At 39.2% G+C, this 18,381-nt stretch overlaps 1 protein-coding gene and 1 pseudogene across 7 annotated transcripts in view; one reads left to right on the forward strand and one right to left on the reverse strand.

Annotated features, from left to right (window-relative positions):
* Positions 1 to 18,381, reverse strand: part of LOC115849624 (lysine-specific demethylase 6A-like) — a 163,803-nt gene that overhangs the window by 121,103 nt on the left and 24,319 nt on the right. For all 7 annotated transcript variants that reach the window (XM_060293133.2, XM_060293130.2, XM_060293132.2 and 4 more), the window contains exon 3: positions 16,981 to 17,089. In XM_060293133.2, the coding sequence (XP_060149116.1) occupies positions 16,981 to 17,044 (64 nt within the window). In that variant the 5' untranslated portion in view covers positions 17,045 to 17,089. The remainder of the gene's footprint in view (positions 1 to 16,980; positions 17,090 to 18,381) is intronic.
* LOC115849626 (shieldin complex subunit 1-like) lies at positions 9,788 to 9,959 on the forward strand (annotated as a pseudogene).

Raw genomic sequence — 18,381 nt, forward strand, 5'->3', positions numbered from 1 at the left:
ACTTTGCAAAGGCATAGGCTAACTAAAAAGACTGAGACCTAATCATAAGACTACAGAACACTTTTCCCTCCCCTAACACCTTGCTACCCCATTACTAAAGGCCTATTTACAGCAGTTCTTTTTAACTCGACATGGTACATCATGTCGAGATACCAAGAAAAAATTACAAGGCACACCAAAATAAAAAAAAAAAAGAGAGAGATAGAAAGAAGCAAGGGGCACAGCAAGCATCAGAAACAGATGTGGCACTGATGTTGGAATTATCACATCAGGAAATTTAAAACAAGTACAACTAATATGCTAAGGATATGTAATATATAAAGTAGAGAGCATACAAGAATGGAAAAACAATGTAAACAGAGATATAGAAGGCCAACAATTTCAAGTAGAAATGCTAAAGATCAAAAACACTATAACAAAAATTATGAGAGTCGCAGTAGATTAGATAGATACTGCTAAGGAAACGGTATCTGAGATAGAGGATTTATCAAAAAAATCCTCAAAAACCCCTAAAAAGGGAAGATGGGGGAAAAAAGAACATAATATCCAAGGCTGTGGGACAACTAGCAAAGGTTTAACAAATGTGTTACTATCCTAACAAAAGATAAAGAAATACTATACTATCAAAAGATAAATAAAGGAAGAGAGCACAGGAATTATTTGGAACAATAATGAATAAGAATTTCCCCCAAATTAATGTGAGACAATAGACTATAGATTCAGGAAGCTCAGAGAACACCAAGCAGGGAAAATGACCAAAGCAAAAAAATACACTGAGGCATATTTTCAAACTGCAGAAAATGTTTATTTAAAAAAAAAAAAAAAAAGACCATGGATACATGGATAGTAAGGCTAATGTATCTTTTGTTTTGTTTTTTTGACTGTAATAATAAGAACTGTATTGAATGATGTCTTGAGAGGGGAAAAGTAGTGGATAGGAATGATGACAACAGAAACAGCTCGGAAAAGATAATTCAAACCTATCTTCAGTTAACAAAGCCAATTATTGACATATAAAGAAATGGGGAAAGTCAAGAAAATAGATGCTTCTAAATCTGTTGATGAAGTTTTTGATGAAGCTGTGAAGATTTTTGACAAAGAAGGCTAACTCTAAACCTGAAAGCATCCTTTAAATAATGCTTGAAAATACTGCTTTGATAGCTGCTATCACAACCCGTTTTTTACATCTCAATTAATGTAATCGAGATGTATAATTACATCTCAATTAATGGCCAGAAAGTACGTAATAAGACAAATTAAATTTTTAATATTTTTTTTGGAGGTGGAGGGTCACAGGAGTAGACAGAAAATTTGAGTCTAACTTCATCTTAGTTACGGTGCTCACAAAACAAAAAAGGGCATTAGCTAGTTTTTGTTTTTACTCAAAAAGAATATCCCTTTTATTAGTTTATAGTTTATGCCTTCTGTGACCAAAACTTTTAGTATGTCTATCCCTTAGTAATTACAACATGCTTGGATTAGAGATTCCCCGCGTCTTTTTCTCTTGAAGGTTTTAAATTCCCAGCATATTAAATTGTAGGCCAAATTCCAAAAGAACTTTTCATGGGGTCAGTTCCAGCACAATGTGTTTGGTAAACTAACTCATGAAATGAATTCCCATAAGTGTTTGAGTATTTATCAAATAACTGACCATTTCCGATAGAAAAGTAAGAAAACTTAGGCTTCGTTTTACTGCAACTTGTACAAAGTTGTGTGACAGGGCACAGTCTTTGCTTCCAGGGATTGGGATGGGGGCACTGCGGGGACCTGGCAGAATTATCACCTTTATTCTGACATAAATCTGAGGGTAAGGGGCAAGCATCACACCCTGGACATGTATTCCTTATGCTCTATTATATAATGTTATTAATGATTAAACTGATCTTAACAAAATTCCTAGCAGTGGAACCTTGAAATGCATGTACTTAGATTTATGGTCAAATTTTTTAGTTAGCATTTTAATTTTACTTCAAAGTTATTTTCTTTGTTTTCCAGACTAAGCATAGGGTTAGTACAAAGGAGACCAAATCTAATGGTTACATTTCCCATTTGTATTTTATTTTCTTGAATATTTTTTTCATAGTACTTTAAGAAGATTTAAAAATCAATGCACTTTGGTCAGAAAAACAACACATTTATCGTATTTAAAAAACACACAAAGAACTCTTGAAACTCAACCATGGGAAAACAGCCTGATAAAAAATGCACCAGAGAACTTAACAAACACCTCACCAAAGAAGAGATACAGAGGGTAAAAAATCATAAGATGCTTTCCATCATGTCATCAGGGAAATGCAAATTAAAGCTATATACTTATTTAGAAAGGCCAAAATCAAAAACACTGACCATACCAAATAATGGCGAGGCTGTGGAACAGAAACTCTCATTCATTCCTAGGGAAAGCAAAAATGGTACAGCCAATGGAAAACAGTCTGGCAGTTTCTTACAAAGCTTACACATACTGCTATCATATGATCCAGCAATCATACTTTTTACCCAAAGGAGATGAAAACTTTATATCACTATGAAAATCTGCACATGGAGTTGCCTCTTGCCCAAGTTCCCATTTTAAAGTTTAGATATCTCCCCTTAAGGAAACAGGCTGTCAATCTTTCTTTCTCCAGCTCATCAACATGCTGCAGAAGCTATATTCCAAGCAAGTGCAAATGACAGCTAGGGCTACTTTGCTCTACAAGCTCACATTCATGGGATGGAAGCTCTAATGCACAAACAGCAGAGAAACCTATGTTCTCTAATTGCCCTTACCTATATCATACATGGAGGGAGACTCCATGTCAGGAGAGGCAAGGTACCTGTCTAACACCTGCTACTATATCAGAGGATCATTCCAAAAGAACAAGGCCATTTATCCCACACTCCAGTCCTGGAAAACTGAGGCAGAGGTTCTATGTTATAGAACACAGAACTCAGTGGCTGTCCCTAAATGACTGAATTTACAAGGAAAAGAGGTTAGAAAAGTTAAAAACTAACACTATTGTTGAAACCAATGTAAACTTTTTCATATTAAGTAATTAAGAGGAGGTTGTTAGCTCTAAGAAAGCAAAAATCAAGTACCTGACAAACGAGTTGTACCCACAATACTATATAAATAACTCTCAAAACTCAATAATAAAACATATAAAACAAAAAGTGTAATAATAAAAGAAAAACATCACAGACTAAGACAGCAAATAAGCACAGGAAAAGATGTTCACCATCATTATGGAAATGAATCATACTAACAATAACAAGTTCTGACAAAGATAAAGAGCAACCATGATTCTCATAAACTGCTATTGTAAATGCAAACTTGGAACAGCTACTTTGGGAAATCATAAGCAATTTGCTGTAAAGTTATAACAAACTTACCAGCAATGCACTGACCCAGAAATTCACTCCTAAGTGAAATTAAAACTTAAATTCATACAAAAACCGGTATGTAAAAATTTTAGGCACTTTTTCCACAACTGCCAAACTTCCTTCAATGGGTGTTGGGGTACACAAACTGTCGAACATCCAGACTACAGACTATTGTTCAGCAATACCAAGTAAATATCAATACACCCAATAACATGAAGAAATCTCAAGTGTGTCATGCTAAATTAACAAAGTTCAAACTCAAAACATTGTCTAAAATCATCCTAACAGAAAACAAAGCCCAGGTCTCTGATAATTCTGTGGCGTCAACGTATCAGAACTGTACTATTTGCCTCCAAACTTCTTAGGTGAAAGAGAAAAATGCTAAATACACAGATCACTCATGGTACTTTTAATAAAGGATAGTTCATTAATTATTTTAAGTCTTTATTGAATTGGTTACAATATTGCTTCTGTTTCAGGCTTTCGCTTTTTTGGCCCCAAGACATATGGGAGCTTAGCTCCCAGACCAGGAATTGAACCCACACCCCGCTGCATTGAAAGGCAAAGTCTCAACCACCCGACTGCCAGGTAAGTCCCTAAAGGATGGTTTAAAAAGAAGTAATTTTAGAGCTTCCCTGGTGGCGCAGTGGTTGAGAGTCCGCCTGCTGATGCAGGGCACACGGGTTCATGCCCCGGTCCGGGAAGATCCCATATGCCGCAGAGTGGGCCCGTGAGCCATGGCTGCTGAGCCTGCGCGTCCGGAGCCTGTGCTCCGCAATGGGAGAGGCCACAACAGTGAGAGGCCTGCGTACCGCAAAAAAAAAAAAAAAAAAAAAAAGTAATTCTAAAAGACACAACTAACTTTTTTATAAAACTATAAATGAAAAATGCAAATAAAAATCAAATCAAGCCAAAGTATCAAATACAGACCAAATTTTTGTATCTAATATTTAATGAGTAAGTTGACACATGATTCAAAACAATTATTAAAAATTATCCTTCTGAAAGAACATCTCTCTGTGCCCATGGGCATACATAATCAATCAGTGTTCAACAGTTCTAGTCAGTGAAGCATATAAAGCTGAGTATGAACTTAAAACCACTGCAGGCACCAAAACAAATTATAAACAAAGTATATATCACTGAGACAGGTTGAGAACTGGGACCCTTTACTGCAGTGCTTGCTCCTCTACCTGTGCAACAATAAGGGACTAAAAATAACTGTGCACATGTACAGTTGGGGCAAATTATGAACAAGTTACAAAAAGACCAAAAACCACCTACCACAAGGTGCCAGGAGAAAAAACGGTACTGTGCACAATTTCCTGCACACAGCATCAATAAAGGGAATGAGCAGACCACCCAAGCCACCTCTCTGGCCTGACCCCTAGATCCGCCCCTACCCTCACCCCATTTAAGGGACCAGCTTATCCCCCTTAGGGAGTAAGCCACGGAACCTGTTAACTTGTTTCTGCTCCCCCCCGCCGCTGCAGTACTGAGTCCCAATAAAACTTTGCCTTTATTTCTCTTCTAGCCTCTTATCAATTTCTACAGATAAAGTCCAAGAACTATGGTCAGTAACATCACCAGCATATTTTATACCTTTTTATGACAACATATTAATGTCAGTACTGAATTTCCCTAATATATTGCTTAGCTAAACTTAAAAATTTTTTGTTTTTAGTACAATTATCAATAGCAGAGAACCATGAAACATACTAAGTACAGACTTAAATGACAAAGAAAGGTATATACTATACTAGTGCATAAAACTGTAATAGGAAAGAACAATTCTGACTCCATATTAGATGTTTTTTATTTTAATCTGTATTCTATTGCTTTTGCTTTGAGTTAAATTCAGGCCCATAGCCTGAAATATAGAGGATAGCCTATTCTCAAGGCTCTGACCTTTAAGAGTATACCACTTTTCCATTCACATAGAAATAAAAAGTTGCAGAACAGAGAATAACATATTTTTTGCTGGAGGTTTACAGGAACATCATGACCTGACCTGAGTGGACAACTATAAGAACAAAGGATTCCGATACCGAAAAGTATGCAACAAACAGCCACTCCTTTCCTCTTTTAGTATAAAAGAAGCCTGAATTCTGACTGGGGTAAGATGGTTCTCTAGGACAGTGGTGCCTAACTTTTTTGGCACCAGGGACCAGTTTCGTGGAAGACAATTTTTTCATGGACAGGGCGGGGGTGGGTGGGGGTGGTCAGGCAGTAATGTGAGGGATGGCGAGCGGCAGATGAAGCATCACTCCCTCTAGTGATCGGGGATTGGGGACCCCTGCTCTAGGATATTAGTCTACCATCTTCTCGGTCTGCTGGCTTTCCAAATAAAGTCATTACCCCTTGCCCTACCAGCTCATCTCCCAATTTAATGGCCTGTTGTGTGGCAAGTAGAACAAGTTCGCACTCCGTAACGAAACTAGTACAGTATTATTAAAGCAAAGCATGGACAATAAGTATTCATTACTAAAAATAACCTAAGCTGAAGTAACATAATCAATTTTCTGATTTTGAAAAAGTTCAAAATTTAGAGAATTTTTAAGGGCCTAAAGGAAAGAAAGTATCAAGCTGAGAAATTAAGAGTTAAAGATACACTTTAAATGCTAAGCTAAAGAGATTCCCAGGTGGCACAGTGGTTAAGAATCTGCCTGCCAATGCAGGGGACACGGGTTCAAGCCCTGGTCCAGGAAGATCCCACATGCCGCGGAGCAACTAAGTCCGTGTGCCACAACTACTGAGCCTGCGCTCTAGAGCCCGTGAGCCACAACTACTGAGCCTGCGTGCCCCAACTACTGAAGCCCGTGTGCGTAGAGCCCGTGCTCTGCAACAAGAGAAGCCACCGCAATGAGAAGCCCACGCACCGCAACGAAGAGTAGCCCCTGCTCGCCACAACTAGAGAAAGCCCACACGCAGAACGGAGACCCAGTGCAGCCAAAAATAAATAAATTTATAAAAGAAAAAAAATGCTAAGCTAAAAATTTAACTTCTAGGACAAGGGTTCTCCAAGTTTAATCCCAGATGACTCAGTTACCAATTCCACTAGGAAATCCACATCCTCAGGCCCTATCTCAGATATCAGTGAGTGAGAAAATCTGGGACTGGATCCCATCAATTGGTGTTTAACACACTGTAGGTTTCTGATACACTCTGAAATTTGATAAGCATTGTTTTAGGGGCTCAGAAGTGAAACTTCTACAAAGGGAGTTTGGAGCAGCTGGGCCCGTAAGCCATGGCCGCTGAGCCTGTGCGTCCGGAGCCTGTGCTCCGCAACGAGAGAGGCCACAACAGTGTGAGGCCCACGTACCACAAAAAAAAGAGAAAAAGAAAAATAACAAAAAAAATCAGACAAAGGTATGTCACTGATCAAATAAAATTTATATTTTAAGGCAGGACAAGAGAATTTAAACATAAAATTCTCTCTGTGTGTCCATCTGAACCTCCTCCCTCTATCCCTAATGTGCAGGGTGCAACCTGCATTACACATTAACCAGACCTTCTTAAAGACTGGAGTGCCTGCTGAACCACAAGGTTAATTTTTTTCCAGTCTTCTAATGCTAGCAAATGTAACTTAAATAATAGTGCTCTTTCCAACTCTGTAGGGGTCCATGGTAACTTGCTGCTAGACTACACATCCTTGGTGAATTTTATGTAAAATGTCAGTATGTCATGTGATATATGATCCTTTGTCTCCTTTGTCTTGAAAATGTATTATGACTCTGCCTTCGACTTCTAATAGAACACTTCTCAGAGTGTCTGTCTCCTGGGTTATAATCCTCGATTTGCCTCAAATAAAATTATTTGTTTCTCTTCTTTATTTGGTTATTAATTCAAGTTTCATCAATATTTCCTTGGTGTAGCTGGCAAAATAACAGAGATAGGACACCTGGAGTCTACCCTGAACCAGCGCTTGCTACCAGCACAGGCCCTATGCCCCACCCCCATTCTCAGTATTCCTTAGGTGCTTTAGTGAGTTCTCCTGATATCCAAACATCATTGCTTTAAATGATGTCCTGAATTTTATTCGAATTGGTTTTCCTGGGACTTGGAGTCCTAAGGGGATACCAGTACATTTCCTGGGCAGGGGACACAGGGGAAACTGTAAAGTGAGCTGCGTTGCCCAGCCTCTTTTTTTAAATGTCTTAAATTGGAAAGATTATACATATGTGGTCTGAACTAACTGTTTGCTGGTGAAATGACAGACTGACCCTGCTCTGCTCAAAATAACAGAGACTTTTGCTCCTTCTGACCACAAGGAGTTCTCAGCTAACTGAGAATCTAGCAGAAGTGTCTGAGGATCAATCCTCTGCCATGTACTAGACCTACAGGAGATCCAACTACAACTACTAAGTAAATTCGGGAAGGGGGTGGGGGGAGACACAGACACAAGGGCACATGTACAATAAGGCTGATCACCTAGTGCTCTGAGCACCCACAGCAGTTTTAGACTGTTGGAGAGAGAAACCAACACATATAGAACACTTGAACCACAGCCAAGGGTACTCCTTGGGGAGCTAGACTCAGAAGGAGCTGATCCATCACACTGTCCTCAGAAAGTTGTTCACATCACATCTGACTTGGGCTCCCAAACAGAAACGGTGCCACAAAGGACAACCAGCTCACTGAAGGACAGCTGCTCACTGGAACTCCAGCTCTCTTCATGTACAATGGAGATGGAGCCAGTGCTTGCAAGCACTTGTCTGAGCTATTAAATGGCCAGGATCAAGCGCTTTTGACATACCAAAATTATAGAAAAAACCAAATTGATAAAACATATTTTCAAACTTGTGACCTTGAGAGAAAAAAAATATTCCTAGAAGAAAGCTCTTAAGTAAACACAGCAAACATCACCTGACACTACAGTCTTGGCTCAATTATTAAAACCTAAAACTGATATTTCAGGGCCTCTCGCCATCTGAGATGGCCCACACTGTCTGCGGAGTGTGTTTCTCCCAAGGCCACTCTTACCTTTTGAGAAGGACTGCATTCTGTCTGTGGAATGTGTACCTCTCTAAATAAAACCATTGCTTCCTATCACTTCGTCTCTCACTGAATTCTTTCTATGATGAAACATAAAGAAGCTGAGCTTCATTAAGTCCTTGGGCCAGATGGTGGAGGAGAAGGACACGCACTCACGCCCTCTTGCAAGAGCACCGGAATCACAACTAACTGCTGAACAATCATCAACAGGAAGACATTGGAACTCACCAAAAAAGATCAACCGCATCCAAAGACAAAGAAGTCACAATGAGATGCTGGGAGGGGCGCAATCACAATAAAATCAAATCCCATAACCGCTGGGTGGGTGACTCACAGACTGGAGAACACTTATACCACAGAAGTCCACCCACTGGAGTGAAGGCTCTGATCCCCACGTCAGGCTTCCAAACCTGGGGGTCCAGCAACGGGAGGAGGAATTCCCAGAGAATCAGACTTTGAAGGTAGCAGGATCTGACTGCAGGACTTCCACAGGACTGGGGGAAACAGAGACTCCACTCCTGGAGGGCACACACAAAGTAGAGTGTGCATCGGGACCCAGGGGAAGGAGCAGTGACCCCATAGGAGACTGAACCAGACCTACCTGCTAGTGTTGGAGGGTCTCCTGCAGAGGCGGGGGGCGGGGGGGAAGCTGTGGCTCACCATGGGGACAAGGACACTGGCAGCAGAAGTTCTGGAAAGTACTCCTTGGTGTGAGCCCTCCCAGAGTCTGTCATTAGCCCCACCAAAGAGCCCAGGTAGGCTCCAGTGTTGGGTTGCCTCAGGCCAAACAACCAACAGGGAGGGAACCCAGCCCCACCCATCAGCAGACAAGCGGATTAAGGTTTTACTGAGCTTTGCCCACCAGAGCAACAGTCAGCTCTACCCACCACCAGTCCCCCCCATCAGGAAACTTACACAAGCCTCTTAGCCTCATCCACCAGAGGGCAGAGAGCAGAAGCAAGAAGAACTACAATCCTGTAGCCTGTGGAACAAAAACTACATTCACAGGAAGACAGACAAAATGAAAGGGCAGAGAACTATGTACCAGGTGAAGAAACAAGATAAAACCCCAGAAAAACAACTAAATGAAGTGGACACAGGCAACCTTCCAGAAAAAGAATTCAGAATAATAATAGAAAGGACAATCCAAGACATCAGAAAAAGAATGGAGGAAAAGATCGAGAAGATGCAAGAAATGTTAGCAAAGACCTAGAAGGATTAAAGAACAAACACCTAGAACAATTAAAGAACAAACAAACAGAGATGAACAATACAATTACCGAAATGAAAAATACACTAGAAACAATCAATAGCAGAATAACTGCGGCAGAAGAAGGGACAAGTGAACTGGAAGACAGAATGGTGGAATTCACTGCCATGGAACAGAACAAAAAAATAGAATGAGGAGGTGGCTGCTGTTGCAGGGCAGACTATGGCAACTCAGGAAGCCACTCCAGGAAGCCCGTCAGAGGAGACGAATGCTCTGGACATGCCATCAGATTATGCTGTAACAGAGACCCAGCCAGAAGGCCAACACTGAGGCTTTTACTTCTGAGAAAGCACTTTCTATTCCTTTCCCCTTTGATGTGGATCCAGCCCTGTGACTGACAGGGTCTTGGTGCTCCAGCATGGTGTCAGGCTTTTGTCCTGGACATTCAGGACAGTGGACCACAAGAGACCTCCTGGCCCCACATAATGTCAATCGGCAAGAGCTGTCCCAAAGATCTCTGTCTCAATGCTAAGACCCAGCTCCACCCAACAGCCAGCAAACTCCTAGTGTTGGATGCCCCATGCCAAACAACTAGCAATACAAAAACACAACCCCACCCACTAGCAGAGAAGCTGCCTAAAATGATACGAAGTTCACAGACACCCCAAAACACATCACTGGACGTGGCCCTGCACCCCAGAAAGACAAGATCCAGCCCCACTGACCAGAACACAGGCACCAGTCCCCTTCATCAGGAAGCCTACACAAGCCACTGAAAACAACCTCACCCACTGGGGACAGACACCAAAAACAACGGGAACTACGAACCTGCAGCCTGTGAAAAGGAGACCCCAAACACAGTAAGTTAAACAAAATGAGAAGAGAAATATGCGGCAGATGAAGGAGCAGGTAAAAACTCACCAGACCTAACAAATGAAGACGAAATACACAGCCTATCTCAAAGAGAATTCAGAGTAATGATAGTAAAGATGATCTAAAATCTTGTAAATAAAATGGAGAAAATACAAGAAATGTTTAACAAGAACCTAGAAGAACTAAAGAGCAAACGAACAATGATAAAAAACACAGTAAATGAGATTAAAAATTCGCTAGAAGGAGTCAATAGAATAACTGAGGCAGAAGGAGTAAGTGACCTGGAAGATAAAACAGTGGAAATAACTACTGCAGAGCAGAAAAAAGAATAAAAAGAACGGGGGACAGCCTAAGAGACCTCTGGAACAACATTAAACACACCAACATTCAAATTACAGGAGTCCCAGAAAAAGAAGAGAAAACAAAAGGTTCTGAGAAAATATCTGAAGGATTATAGTTGAAAACTTCCCAAACATGGGAAAGGAAATAGTCAATCAAGTCCAGGAAGCGCACAGAGTCCCATACAGGATATTACTATACGCAGCAAGGATCTCATTCAGACTTCACGGAGAAATTAAAACCTGTACAGACAAACAAAAGTTAAGAGAATTCACCACCACCAAACCAGCTTTAAACCAAATGCTAAAGGAACTTCTCAAGGCAAGAAACACACAAAGACATACATAAACCAAACCCAAAACAATTAAGAAAATGGAATAGGAACATACATATCGATAATTACCTTCAGTGTAAATGGATTAAATTCTCCAACCAAAACTAAAAGACTGGCTAAATGGATACAAGAACAAGACCTGTATATATGCTGTCTACAAGAGACCCACTTCAGACCTAGGGACACATACAGACTGAAAGTGAGGGGATGGAAAAAGGTATACCATGCAAGTGGAAATCAAAAGAAAGCTGGAGTACCAATTCTCACATCACACAAAATAGACTTTAAAATCAAGACTATTACAACAAAGAAGGACACTACATAATGATCAAAGAATCAATCCAAGAAGATATAACAATTGTAAATACTTAGGCACACAAGATAGGCACACCTCAATACATAAGGCAAATGCTAACTAAGAGCCATAAAAGGGAAAATTGACAGTAACATAATAATGTTAGAGAACTTTAACACCCCACTTTCACAGAACATCCAAGATGAAAATAAATAAGGAACCACAAGCTTTAAATGACTCATTACACCAGAAGGACTTAACTGATATTTATGGGACATTCCATCCAAAACCAACAGAATATACTTTCTTCTCAAGCACTCATGGAACATTCTCCAGGATAGATCACATCTTGGGTCACAAATCAAGCCTTGGTAAATTTAAGAAAACTCAAATTGTAACAAATATCTTTTCCAAAAACAATGCTGTGAAACTACATTTCAATTACAGGAAAAAAACTGTAAAAAATACACACACATGCAGGCCAAACAATATGCTACTAAATAAGCAACAGATCACTGAAGAAATCAAAGAGGAAATCAAAAAATACCTAGAAACAAATGACAATGAAAACATGACAACCCAAAACTTATGGGATGCAACAAAAGCAGTTCTAAGCAGGAAGTTTACAGCAATACAATCATACCTGAAGAAACAAGAAACATCTCAAATAAACAACCTAAACTTACACCTAAAGCAATTACAGAAAGAAGAACAAAAAAAACCAAGTTAGCAGAAGGAAAGAAATCATAAAGATAACATCAAAAAAAATGAAAAAGAAATGAAAGGATCAATAGCAAAGATCAATAAAACTATAATCTGGTTCTTTGAGAAGATAAACAAAATTGATAAACGATTAGCCAAACTCGTCACTAAAAAAAGGAGGGACTTCCCAGATGGCACAGTGGTTAAGAACGTGCCTGCCAATGCAGGAGACATTGGTTCGAGCCATGGTCCAAGAAGATCCCACATGTCAAGGAGCAACTAAGCACGTGCACCACAACTACTGAGCCCACGTGCCACAACTACTGAAGCCCATGCACCTAGAGCCCATGATCCGCAACCAGAGAAGCCACCGCAATGTGAAGCCCGAGCATGGCAAAGAAGAGTAGCTCCCGCTTGCCGCACCTAGAGAAAGTCCGGGGACAGCAACAAAAACCCAACGCAGCTGAAATTTAATTAATATTTTTAAAAAAGAAAAAAAAGAAGACTACTCAGATCAACATAATTAGAAATGGAAAGGGAGAAGTAAAATTTGACACAGCAGAATTACAGATGATCGTGAGAGATTAATATAAGCAACCATATGCCAATAAAATGGACAACATGGAAGAAATGGAAAAATTCTTAGAAAACCACAACCTTCCAAAACTGAACCAAAAGAAATAGAAAATGTAAACACACCAATCACAAGCACTGAAATTGAAACTGTGATTAAAAGTCTTCCAACAAACAAAAGCCCAGGACCAGATGGCTTAACAGACGAATTCTATCAAACATTTGCAAAACAGCTAACAAGTCTCCTCCTCAAACTCTTCCAAAATATAGCAGAGGCAGGAACACTCGAAAACTCATTGTACAAAGCCACCAACACCCTGATACCAAAACCCGACAAAGATGTCACAAAAACAGAAAATATAGGCCAATATCACTGACGAACATAAATGCAAAAATCCTCAATAAAATACGAGCAAACAGAATCCAAAAACACATTAAAAGGATTATACACCATGATCAAGTGAGGTTTATCCCAGGAATGCAAGGATTCTTCAATATATGCAAATAAATCAATGTGATACACCATATTAACAAACTGAAAGATGAAAATCATATGATCATCTCAATAGATGCAGAAAAAGCTTTTGACAAAATTCAAAACCCATTTATGATAAAAGTTCACCAGAAAGTAGCCATAGAGAACCTACCTCAACATAATAAAGGCCATATGTGACAAACCCACAGGCAACGTAGTTCTCAGGAGTGAAAAACTGAAACCATTTCCTCTAAGATCAGGAACAAGAAAAGGTTGCCCACTCTCACCATTATTATTCAACAAACTTTTGGAAGTTTTAGCCACAGCAATCAGAGAAGAAAAAGTACAAAAAGGAATCCAAATCGGAAAAGTAGAGGTAAAATTGTCACTGTTCACAGATGACATAATACTATATACAAAGATGATCCTAAAGATGCTACCAGAAAACTACTAGAGCTAATCCATGAATTTGGTAAACTAGCAGGATACAAAATTGATGCAGAGAATTCTCTTGCATTCTTATACACTAACGATGAAAAATTTGAAAGAGAATTAAGGAAACACTCCCATTTACCACTGCAACAAAAAGAATAAAATACCTAGGAATAAACCTACCTAAAGAAACAAACTGCAGGGCTTCCCTGGTGGTGCAGTGGTTGAGAGTCCGCCTGCCGCTGTAGGGGACACGAGTTTGTGCCCGCTCCAGGAAGATCCCACATGCCATGGAGCGGCTGGGTCCGTGAGCCATGGCCGCTGGGCCTGCGCGTTCAGAGCCTGTGCTCCACAACGGGAGAGGCCACAACAGTGAGAGGCCTGTGTATCGCAAAAAAAAAAAAAAGAAACAAACTGCATACAGTTTTCTGTATGCATAAAACTATAAGACCCTGATGAAAGAAATTAAGGATCATACAAACAAATGAAGCGATATACCATGTTCCTGGATAGGAAGAATCAACATTGTGAAAATGACTATACTACCCAAAGCAACCTACAGATTCAATGCAATCCCTATCAAACTACCAGTGGCATTTTTCACAGAACTAGAACAAAAAATCTCACAATTTGTATGGAAACACAAAAGACCCCAAATAGCCAAAAAAATCTTGAGAAAGACAAACGGTGCTGGAGGAATCAGGTTCCCTGACTTCAGATTATACTACAAAGATACAGTAATGAAGACAGTATGGTACTGGCACAAAAAGAGAAATACAGATCAATAGAACAGTGTTGAAAGCCCAGAGATAAAACCACGCAATTATGTTCTCCTTACCTTTGAAAAAGGAGGCAAGAGTATACAATGGAGAAAAGACAGTCTCTTCGATAAGTGGTGCTGGGAAAACTGGACTACTACATGTAAAATAATTAAATTAGAACACTTCCTAACACCATTCAAAAAAGTAAACTCAAAATGGATTAAAGACCTAAATGTAAGGCCAAACACTGTAAAACTCTTAAGAGGAAAACACAGACAGAACACTATGACGTAAATCACAGCAAGGTCCTTTTTGACCCACCTCCTAGAGAAATGGACATTAAAACAAAAATAAACAAGTGAGACCTAATGAAACTTAAAGTTGTGCACAGCAACGGAAACCACTCCACTGCCAACAAAATGAAAAGAATCCTCAGAATGGGAGAAAATATTTGCAAACGAAGCAACTGACAAAGAACTAATCTCCAAAATATAGAAGCAGCTCATGCAGCTCAATGACAAAAAAACAAAAAACCCAATTCATAAATGGGTGGAAGACCTAAACAGACGTTTCTCCATATACACATTGCCAACAAACACATGAAAAGATGCTCAACATCAGTAATTATTAGAGAATGCAAATCAACCCTACAATGAGGTATCACCTCACACTGGTTATAATGGTCATCATCAAAAAATCTACGAACAGGGGCTTCCCTGGTGGCGCTGTGGTTGAGAGTCTGCCTACCGATGCAGGGGACATGTGTTCGTGCCCCGGTCCGGGAAGATCCCACATGCCGCGGAGCGGCTGGGCCCATAAGCCATGGCCGCTGAGTCTGCGAGTCTGGAGCCTGTGCTCTGCAATGGGAGAGGCCACAACAGTGAGAGGCCTGCGTACCGCAAAAAAAAAAAAAAAAAATCTACAAACAGTAAATGCAGGAGAGGGTGTGGAGAAAAGGGAACACTCTTGCACTGTGGGTGGGAATGTAAATTGATATAGCCACTATGAAGAACAGTATGGAGGTTCCTTAAAAAACTAAAAATAGAACTACCATACGACCAGCAATCACACTATAGGGCATATACTCTGAGAACACCATAATTCAAAAAGGGTCATGTACCACAATGTTCACTGCACACCTACAGCATGTGTTCCACAATGACAGAAGCCACCACAATGAGAAGCCCATGCACTGCAAGAAGAGTAGCCCCCCCTCTATCCACAACTAGAGAAAGCCCGTGCACAGTCAAAAAAACACAAAAAATAAAGAAAGAAAATATGTTACCCATATTTAAAAAAAACAAAAAAAAATCAGTAATCTTTTGATGTTCCAACTACCTATTCTTTGCTGCAGAAACTCCTATACACCTGGGCTCCCCACCTTTTCTCTGTGGAGCAATCTCTCAGAGTTATCTGAGATGCTGTGTCCCAGGCTTAAGTCCTCAGTTTCTTCAACCAAATAAAACATAACTTTCAACGTTTTGGTTGTACATTTTTTCAGTCAACAGCTCAAACTTAGAGAAGATTATCAGTATTACCATCCAATGCCATGAATAAATGTCAGATTTTCAAATATTTCCTAACTTAAATGGAAAATTTTTTAAAACTCAAGAACAGAAATGAGAAATGCTGTTTGTGTTTTAGAACAATAAAAAGTATATTTGGCCTAAGGTCTCGTGATAGAGAGCTCCTAAAATACTTGGAATGTCCTGAGTGAAGAGTGGCTCTTAAGAGCCACTTTTGATTCACTTAATGCTAATGAGATGACTTAACAGCGAGCCCTTAGGTATCCTCAGGATGAGGCAGGTAGGTAGGAGAAAGCCTGCAGATTAAGCTCTATAATAAATTCCTGGAAACTGAGATTTGATGCATCCAATTCCTCAGGGAAATAAGTTCCTGAGCTCAGGAAACTTCCAGACCTTATCTATGTACCTCTTCATTTAGCTGTTCATTTGTATCCTTTACAATATCCCGTATAGTAAATTGGTAAATGTTTCCCTGAGCTCTGTGAGTCACTTTAACAAATAATTCAAATTCAAGGACGGGGTTTGGGAAACTCTGATTTACAGCTGGATCATCAGCAGGACACGTGACAACCCTGACACAACTGACTTCTAAAGAGGGGCAGTCACATGGGACTGAGTCCTTTACCTGTGGGATCTGTTTTATCTCCAGATAAATAGTGTCAAAATTGAGTAAAATTTATAGGAGAACAGTGACAACTGGAAAATTGCTTGATGGTGCTGGAAAACACGCCAGGGTTACTCTTCTGAAAAGTTCCACATTTGTATTTATAGATGAAAATATCAAACGACATCTCTTTCTGTGACAAGGTTTTAAACACAGGTTTGCAGAAAGGCAAGCACAGCAGCAACGCACGTGTATGTTGTTATGAATTTTACAGAATGATCAAATTTATTGAATATTTACATGGAATTACATAAAATTTTCACATTTCCATCTACTCTATTTTGTTTATCATTGCTTGTTTTGTTTGAGCTTAGAAGAAACTAAACAACAGTTCTAAGTGCCTTGATAAAAAGTAAAAGAAAAAAAAAAAGTAAAAGCAATTACATTTTTATATGACACAAACATAAATTAAGCAGAAATTTTAAAATAGAAAAAGATTACCTTTTGGATAATCTTCCAATAAGAGGTTGAAGTGACCTAACTGACAAAAGAATTCAGACTCCATTTTTCCTTCAGCTTTTAAGATTAAAGATTCGTAGCAGCGAACAGCCTAGAAATGAAAAATATAAATATTAAGAGAAAGGTAAAATCCTAACTGTATCCTTTCTGAGAATGCATATACACCCCATGAGATTACCTGAGAAATCAAAACAATCAGTGTCAGCTCTACCACAGACACAGGACTCAATTTTTCTCATAAATTAGAAGAAACAGCTTTCTAATTACGTATTAAAGGAGCCCTGCTGATGATTAAAGTGCTCTTCCATATGAAAAAAGGGGGACTCAAACCTGCCAAATAAGATAACTTAGGAGCTCCCTTTGATTTTTGTTCACATAACAAAACTACTCTCAAACAAACACAAGCACAAAGAACTTTCTTGAATTTAGGGAGCTAATAACTACATGTGATTTTTGAACATTTGAAATGTAGCCAATCCAAATTGAGATGTGCTGTAATTGTAAACTATACAACAGATTACAAAGACTGCATACAAAAGAGTAAAATATTCACTAACAATTTTATGTTAACCATTAAATAAAATATTTAATTTCATGTTTCTTTTTACTATTTCTAATACAGTTGTTATAAAATTTAAAAATCACAAAAGACATTAAAATTTTATGCTTCACAACATGTCTATTGAACCAAGTTGCTCAACAGTAGCTACCGTCAGTACTAATCAGCTATCTTTGCAAAGAAACGCTAGCTTTTAGACCACCATACACAATTTAGTGTATTCTTTCTGGAATATATGTTAATTGTTTTCTTACTAATGCTCCTCATATATTTCAACCATACTAACTTGAATATTATCCCACCCCAATACCTACAGACACCTCTCACACTTTTATTAGAGAAAAAAGTAACACTTAAAGAATCCCCCTTTTTTTTTAACTTCAGAAGTCTGCAAAATAAGAAATGATTTATTAAAAACATCATAAAGAACAGTGTTCTGCAGAGTTGTCACTAATGATGGGAAACTTTTTCATGTATTAAGATATGGAGGGGAGTTCCCTGGTGGTCTAGTGGTTAGGTTTCCACACTTTCACTGCCATGTCCCGGGTTCAATCCCTTGTTGGGGAACTGAGATCCTGCAAAGTTGAGTGGCACAGACAAAAAAAAAAAAAAGATATGGGGAAGTCATTCTGGCTTTTAGATGGTTCAGCCTAAACTTTGTGTGAACTAAAACAGCCTGACCTACTACCTATCAAACACACATAGCACATCTAGTTTAACCATTAACATAAAGAACTTTATGTTCAAAGATAAGGATAAAAAACTCCCTTTTTATACTGTCCATGTTAACGCTCCTTGGAAGACAAGGTTCGCTTCCCAAGGTC

Source organism: Globicephala melas, chromosome Y, assembly GCF_963455315.2.
Source record: "Globicephala melas chromosome Y, mGloMel1.2, whole genome shotgun sequence".
Lineage (NCBI taxonomy): Eukaryota > Metazoa > Chordata > Mammalia > Artiodactyla > Delphinidae > Globicephala > Globicephala melas.